This window comes from Urtica dioica, chromosome 11 (assembly GCF_054948205.1).
Source record: "Urtica dioica subsp. dioica isolate 48M chromosome 11, U.dioica_male_clone48M_v1_H2, whole genome shotgun sequence".
Lineage (NCBI taxonomy): Eukaryota > Viridiplantae > Streptophyta > Magnoliopsida > Rosales > Urticaceae > Urtica > Urtica dioica.
Window position 1 is genome coordinate 13,642,844 of NC_142766.1, and position 8,374 is coordinate 13,651,217.

The following is an 8,374-nucleotide window of genomic DNA, read 5'->3' on the forward strand; positions in this document are numbered from 1 at the left end:
ATATATATGTGTGCGCGCGCGCGCGCGCGCACGTGTGGGTGGGGTGTGTCTCTAAATACAAATGCTATAAATTTAGTATATATGTTAAGAAAATTCAAATTCTATATGTTCAAATAATTTGTATAATTAAAATACAAACTTATTTTTATACCATATAAATGATGTATACACACTTGCATATAGATGAGATATTAAATTTTATTTATTTATTAAATTAGTTTATTTAAATTTTATTAGTAGTTTAAAAATAATTAAGGTATATATAGATTTTATAAAATTTGAGGCATTTAGGGAGTTATCATCTTTAAACAAGTTGTTTATGAAATTGTCACAAACAATATACACACACAATGTAAACTTGCCGCGGCTTTCTCTGCAAATTTCTTGCGCAAATGACTTCTTTTTTGTTCATCGATATTTACAATGGTATAGTCTGTAGTTAGGCTGTTATAGCCATTTAAATACCGAGAGTCTCCATTTTCTGGTATATCGACTTGATATCGTTGGTTACCGACGATATTTAAAACACTTGTTCACTCGCTCTTCATTTTATCGTGCGATTCAGTTGCGAAGCTTTTTCTCTTAGAGACGGAGAACTTCACGCAATCGAATATAGACTGGCCATCATCCAAAAATATATTGGCCGCGGCTTTGCGGCGATTTTTTTTTGCCAGCATGGACTACAAAGCCACTCAAAGTAAATATCTTCATGCAACAGCTACACCGAATTGCGCTTATTCTTTCTGCTGAAGCAACGTACTTCCGTTCTCAGCAGTATTGAACCGTTGTCTATCAGCCAAGAGAGTACACTCAGTGCATTCCTGTGGGATGAACTCGGTATAACCACATCTCAGACACGTTTGCTTGACCTCAAAACACAAGTCCGCCGCGTTTCATCCTCTGCAACTTTCGGTTTGATGGCTGTTGATGATGTTGAATTTCGACACTTTGGTTGGCTCCGAGAGCCGCTCTTCACGGGACCATTTTGCGCAACATCTCTTTCGGCGCGCATGTTTATTTGCGATTGAAACAAATGAGGTGCAAAATCATATAAATAACTATCTCTTTCCGAATCCCTTTGACCTTCACATTCCAAAGACCTAGGGAAGCCTCGTCTGATAACGCTTTCGAGTAGGTTTGTGCATTGCCAGTAGAAGCACCCTTACTTCCAAGGATGAACTTTATTCGAGAGGTACGCTTACATTTGTTGATAATCCATCCATATGCCAAAAGTTGTGCCTTTGCTTTTGGTCCAAGATTACTATATATGCTGGGAGCAACAGTACCCACATTCTGGCAATAATCCGTGTATAGTTCCAAGCAGGGAACGGTGCAGCTTGAGGACTAATATTTGGGTTTCAGCTCTCCCGTGATTCTTCAAGAGGCCTAAGGTTCATCTCCGGAGGGTGAAGAAAGTAGATCGGCGGTGGATGTGGTCAAGTGATTGCACACTTCAATCAGAGAATACAAACATTTTCCACCTGGTGGGGTGTACTGTTTTCTAGCGATTCCGTTCTCCTTTGAATGCTCGATTTTCCAGCCCAAATACAAAATGTGCTTCCAAACATCTTCGAACAGAGCACGCTTTTTTAATCTCTCGAGACTTTTTTTCTACTCCAGGGCAGAGTTCGGAAGCGGGAAGCATATAACACAGACACATATAAACACTAATTCAATTCAAATTCTCAAATCTGTCCCAAAATCCCAACGTCCTCAGGGGGCCTCAATATGTAACTTATTGGAAACATAAAAATATCGTCCTCCTACCACATATTCACGGTATTCAAACTCTCAAGTTTCATGCATTTTGAAGCCCTATAAAATCAAATCAAACAAAAAAAGGGGTTCAGTTAGTCATCTACCCATCGAACCCCGTGCTCCGCCCACAAATAGTAGGCCCCGATCGGACCCCGGCCTCCAAGCTCGTACAGCTCCGGCGCTATGTTGTCCTTGTCTATCTCGTGAAGAACCGGAGCGAGAATGTTCCACGCGGCCGAAACCTCGTCGCTCCTCATGAAGAGATGGTTGTCTCCGTCTATGGCGTCGAGAACGAGTTGCTCGTATGAATCCGGGACATCCACGCTGTACCTGCAACCCAACCACCCACTCGTCGGCTCAAGAACAAACCATGACAAATATATATATTATATACATATATATATATATAATTGATCTTACTTGTCCTTGTAAAGCAAGTTGAGCTCGGGAGAATCCAAGTGTAAGCCGAGACCAGGAATCTTGTTGTTGACTTTGATGAGGATGGCTTCATCGGGGGCGTCACGAAGTATGAGCTCGTTGTTGGCGGAGTCGACGGCGTGTCCCATATGCTCCCGATATATATTTCCAGGGACGCGACGGAACTGAATTCGGATCTCCACCCTGCGTTTTTTTTTTTTTTTTTTTTTTTTTTTTTTTTTTTTTAATCTAGTTTACAAACACATTTTGTAAACTATCATCTGAATTTCGGTCGAGATAAGAAACCTTCCCGACGATTAATTTCTGACTATTAGAATTTTGATATTATCACAAGGGTAATTTGTAATTTTATCCATATGAAAGATTGACCTACCACTCGAATTATAGGCTGATTTGGTGCAATCATATTAGTACCTATTTGTGTGTTAAGTCCAGTGAGTTTCAAATACTCCCGTAATTGCTATTAGAATCTTTTCAAGCATAAAACAGGTAGCAGGGATTGCGAGTTTCAACTATACACATAATATATTCCCCCCCTAATTCGTCTCAAAACAAAAGCATATAGTTATTTTCTTGGAGCGCAAGTAAAAAAGAAAAGAGAAAAAGATTGAACCTGTGTTCGATAAGCCCGATTCCAGTCTTGACTAGAAAAGGCACACCATCCCAGCGAGCATTGTCGATATACATTGCAGCAGCGAAGTATGTGGGAGTCAGCGTGTTTGTATATACAGCTACCTTTTCCTCCGAGCTTTTACTTGCTTTGTACTGCCCGAGAATCACATCGCTCGGTCCCAGTTTCCGCATCGACCTCAAAACTTTGACCTGGAAAAACGACAGAGGGAAAATCGGTAGATCATAGAATAATTAGTAATACGTTATCTATGAACAGAGGTTAGAAGTAATTATTTGGAGATCAATAATTATAGACTGGAGGAAAGGCTTAGGACTTTGGAAGAGATACCCGTTTATCTTGTACTTCCTATTGTTTTATCAAAGAATATCAAAAGTTGAAATCAAATAGAAAACCAACTTGTAAAATTGTGTATGAAAAGAGGCGTATGGTTGAAACCTTTTCATTACGAATATCTTCGCCGTGAAGACTTGTCGGTGGTTCCATGGCAAGCAGCGCTATTGTTTGGAATATATGGCTGTGTACTATGTCTCTGATTATTCCATAACCATCGAAATACCTGCAAAAAATTGACAGTGAGAAATTTTGGCTCGAAGACTCGAAGAGCTATTACACCTCTTTATCTACCTTGCTGCTTGCGCACCCAAGTCTTCCGACAGCACAATCTGCAATACGATTCGGTGATTCCCAGTAAACAGAAATATCATAAATAATAAACGCGTGAAACTGCTAAGTCCATACCTGCACATTTTTTATATATTTATAACTCCAAAGTGGCTCGAAGACTAGATTGGAAAATCTCAGAACGGTCAGATTTTCAATAAGGTTCCTTCCCAAGAGATGATCAATCCTGAATCAAGATTCATCATTATATCAACACAGGCCCGCAAAATGAATGCTCATTCGTTGGAGTCAGAAGCCGGAAATTTGAACTCGTAAAAGGGTGATTTAGCTAAATAGCCGATTTAAAGTTAAGGATTTGCAAAATAGCCGAGGTTTGTCTAAGATTAGAAGAATAGCCAAAATGTGCAATAATCATGTTTAAAAAAAAATTAATCTTAGGATTAATATTTATGAAAGTGGTAAATTGCTTATAATAATTGTCAAAAATTTTAATATCGGTGTCAAAAAATATTTGACAACGTACTTTGTCTACTTTGCTGAAAATTTGAAACTTGGAAAATAAGACCTGTATATTTGGTTCTCCTCGAACTTGGAAACAAGTGACAATGTCAATCGAGTAGACGACAACGCGTTGAAGCCGAACGGCTTCTCTATTATGATGCGGTTCCATCCCTTCGAGGTCTGAGCATAGTCGGCGAGACAAGTGGCAACGTCTATGAGTGCTTCGTGCGGCACCGAGAGATAAAAAATCCTGTTCGCTTCTGATCCTCCCTGAGGCAAATAGGCTGTTACATGGCTGAGATTATAACTTTTAACTATAAGACCTGATAAAGAAGAAAGAAGACAAAGGAAAGTTTCTCAGGGTCTAGAATCTGTAATGTCGGACCTCAATCTCGTCCATCAAAACATTGAGCTTCGACATCCCTACTTTGTTGTCATTACCGCCATTGATGTAGTATGTTCTTTTGAGGAAAGCTTCCATTTTGTCCCCGCAGTCTTGTCTGAAATTCGTTTAAAGAGATTAGTCTGGGTTATAGATCCCCTATACTACAAACACAATAAAATTAGGATCATATGAGGATGTTGTAAACCCGAAAAAAAAATATCCTACTACCATTATCTCTAACAAACGAACGTTGCTAAATGGGAATTTTTAGGACCGGTAGTAAACAGAACAATGATCATAGGATCTAAAAAGCTCGTACTGATGGTCAACGCGGCAAGTCAGAGTTGAAGCTATTATAGATCTTAAATCTTCGTCTGTCAAATCGTTTCTTGAATATCCGAATACAGCAATATTCTGCAATAAAAAAAATATATAATAATAGTAGAAATTAAAAAAAAAAAAAAAAAAAAACAAGCGATTCGAAACTTCATGTAATCAAACAGTTTATCTAAAAATAAAAACAGCATTGCACACCATGAAATCAATTTTTTGGTGAGAAAAAAAAACTATTGATGATATCTCACCTCGGGAAGAGATCCGCTGACATAAAGAGCAAAGAGTGCCGGAAAAATCTTCCTCCTCGCCAACTCACCCGTCGCTCCGATGACAGCTATGCAGAGAGGGGGCCCACAAGAACCGTCACTCATGGCGAACCGTGTTCGAGGAAAAGGTGTTGGAGTTTCCATCGGAACTGACACTTCACAAAAACACCGAATAATATGTCAAGCATATTCGGAACCAGACTAAAAAAAAAAAAAAAACCCCCAAGAACAAAAGGTAGTTTAATTGCACAAACCCTGTCCTAACTTCGGCGTTAATGGATCGGAGACTTGCTCTTTGAGTGGTGAAGTCGTTTCTGTATGATCTGATGCGCTCTCTTTGTCTTCATTTTTCATACTTTTGAACTCATTCACCGGTGGTACTGGTTTTTTCTTGTGCTCGTGGATATTATTAAAGCTCTTTATTATCCATAGTTTCAGACCACAGAACTTTTGACAGAAATTGGCAGCCCCTCCGTAATGCACAGCAAGATTAGCCGATCGCAGCTGACATTTCTTTGCTTGAACCTAAGATTTTAAATATAAAGTAATTACGGAATGTAATTAAAGAACTGCTCAGACCAATTTCAAGTTCTTGAAACTGAACTAAAACAGAAAAAAAAATTGCGTAGTTCTGTATAACTCACGATCAAATAACTTTTCATGATGCAACATAGAGAAATGTAAAAAAGAAGCTTTACTTATGCCTTTGGAGAGCATAATTTTACATATTAGCACTTATCAAGTTCCATCGAAAACAGAATTTACACATTAGCATTTATGAATTCCATTTGAAAACATTTTTTTTTAACGAAAAATGTCAATTCCTTCTAAATTCGGATACCAAACGACCATACTAGCAGAGAAACTCTATACATATTCTCTTTTATATATTTTTTAATAAATTTTGTGTTAAAAAAAAAAAAAAAAAACTTTGAGCTCAGCTGAAGCTATCTATTCTTCTCGATACTATTTCCCTAAAATTCAGCTCATCAAAAGAAAACAAACGAACCTATATATATATATACAACGAATACATATGATTCCTGAATTGATACATCAACATACTTGAAACTACGTAGAAAAGAGAACTGACCGGAAAGCTATGGACATTAAACTGAGGTCGGTAAGAGAGAGAAGAAACGCGCGTTGTGTACGCCATCGAAATCTTTTGCTTTTTTTTTTTCTTTCTTCTTCTTACATGGTAAGGATGTTCGGGTTTAAGAAGGTAAGAGTTCTGAGAATGTCAAACTCAAACTCGAAGTTTAGTGAAGACGAGTGTATAAAGTGGTGTGTGGTTTTGAGTGCAGGCAATAAAGATCCGAGTGGAAACAAAAAGGTTAGTGAATAGTGACACCTGCATAGTAAAATTGTCTATTTTATCGAAGATGACTAGCTCTTTCTTTCTCCCTGATTTCGAGCAATACATTTCTTTTATGGTCTTTCTCCTGTAATCAACTTTTCGTAAATGTTAAATAAATGACTACGTTTATATATTTATACACGTTAAATAACTGAAATACCATATTAAAATTCCTATTAAAAATCTCCAAATTTGAAAATAAATAAAATTTATTCTGAACACTAATTAGTAATTATGATAAACATGAAAAAGAACTCAATAAAAGATTTTTTTTTCTTCATAATTTAAGAAATCAATTGACTATTCAGTTATTATCTTTATTTAGTGTTATTTTTTTCGTATAATTATTTAAAACGATTTTAAAATATTTTGAGACAATTTGACGTTGCATATTAACGACTATTTACAGTTATTGATTTTCATTATTGCATATTAACGACTATTTACAATATATTGATTTTTTCATTGCAAAATAAACAAATATTTACACTATTATATACAACTGATTATAACTATTTACATAAATTTACAACTATTTACAGACGACACAAAACTCTAGACTAGAGCGACTTAATGGGCCCATGTCGAGAAGATCGTAACGATCTCAACCGTTCGCTCGATGGAGGCCTGCCTCTCTTCAATAGGCCTATGCTGGGAAGACCGTAACAGCCTCGACCTCATCGGATCCTGCAATCTTCGCCTTCCGTCTCGACCTTGTCGGATCCCGCAGTCCTCCGCCTCGGCCTCGTCGAATCCCGCAATCTTTGCATCAGTCATATACCGGGAAGATCGCAACCGGCTTCATCAGATCCCGCGACCCTCGCCCTCCATCTCGTCGAATCCTAATCTAGAGGGAAAGAAATCCAAAACCTGGAAAATCACGGAGATACTAAACAATTCCTTTAAAATCCTAACTTCAAAAGCTTAAGAAAATAGTCATCGATAACCAAAAATGGGAAAAAGCTTGAGAGAAACTAACGGCGAGAAGAAGAGACTCCTTAGCTGAAAGCCTCTCTATGTCCTTGGCGAAAGCCGTCGGAGCTCTCTATACGAACTCTTGGACCATCACTCTACACGAGAATCTCCGCAACTTCTCCGACGACTCCCCGAAAATGACAACTTTGTACAGAAAGAGCGACGAGAGAAGATTGCAGATAGTGAGCCTTGAACGAATTCCATTTGACGACATCGGAGAGAGAGAGAGAGAGAGAGAGAGAGAGAGAGAGAGAGAGAGAGAGAGAGAGAGAGAGAAGCTTCAATGAAGAAATTGACTTTTCTTTTTTAAAAATTTGATTGAGAAATGAAAGAATTTGATTATTGAAATTTTGAAAAATTTATTTGCAAAATTAATAACCGAATATACTGTTTAAATTTTGAAATGAAACGAAAAAAATTCAAATTTTAAATGAAATATCCGAATTTAAAAAGATGGGCAAACCAAGAAATGCATAAAAATCCAGGATAAGGTCACATCAATTTTATGACTATTTACTTAAAATTTAGGAAAAGTTGAGTATGTAGCAATCTCAAACGTTTTAGTTGCCTAATTACTTAATTTTTTCTTCTTCTTTTATTCTTTTTTATCTTATGGATACGGATTACACACCTTAATTGCATTATTGATGCGGTAATGTAGTTGTATTTTTTTATGAACGCAAGGTAATACGGTATAGTAATCATTGAGATGATTATTTCTAAATTTAAATAATTTAGACAAGTGAGTGATTTGTCAATTATCAAGGATAGTCTCACATCGACTGGGTATTACGATCCTAGCCTCTTTATAAGGCTTGTGGGTTACTCATCTACTTACTAAGCTTGGTTTTAGATGGAACCCCGCACCTTTAAGATGGTATCAGAGCGGGGCCCATTCTCGGTTGTGGGCTACCTGATCGGGCCTATACTTCACGCTTCCAGTGCCTGTGCCAATGTGTGCATGTGCATGTGCGCGTGAGGGGGTGTATCAAGGCTCACATCGACTTGGTATTACGATCCTAGCCTCTTTATAAAGTTTGTGGGTTACTCCTCTAATTACCAAGCTTGGTGTCACGCAACAGCTGCTGCATCCAAAGCAG

At 37.7% G+C, this 8,374-nt stretch overlaps 1 protein-coding gene across 2 annotated transcripts; it reads right to left on the reverse strand.

The window, feature by feature from the left end:
• Positions 1-1,714: 1,714 nt before the first annotated feature.
• LOC149381415 (inactive glucose-6-phosphate 1-dehydrogenase 4, chloroplastic-like) lies at positions 1,715-6,285 on the reverse strand. Of its 2 annotated transcripts, none has more exons than XM_089601133.1 (12): positions 6,033-6,285; positions 5,194-5,464; positions 4,922-5,088; positions 4,657-4,751; positions 4,338-4,452; positions 4,017-4,222; positions 3,569-3,677; positions 3,455-3,492; positions 3,266-3,386; positions 2,810-3,018; positions 2,179-2,379; positions 1,715-2,088 (listed from the first exon to the last, which is right to left on the reverse strand). In XM_089601133.1, exons 1-12 carry the CDS (start codon positions 6,096-6,098, stop codon positions 1,851-1,853), a joined length of 1,836 nt encoding a protein of 611 aa, XP_089457259.1. In that variant the 5' UTR covers positions 6,099-6,285; the 3' UTR covers positions 1,715-1,850. The 2 variants fall into 2 exon arrangements, with proteins under 2 accessions (XP_089457259.1, XP_089457258.1); XM_089601132.1 differs by having other exon boundaries at positions 4,922-5,094; positions 6,033-6,284.
• Positions 6,286-8,374: the final 2,089 nt, after the last annotated feature.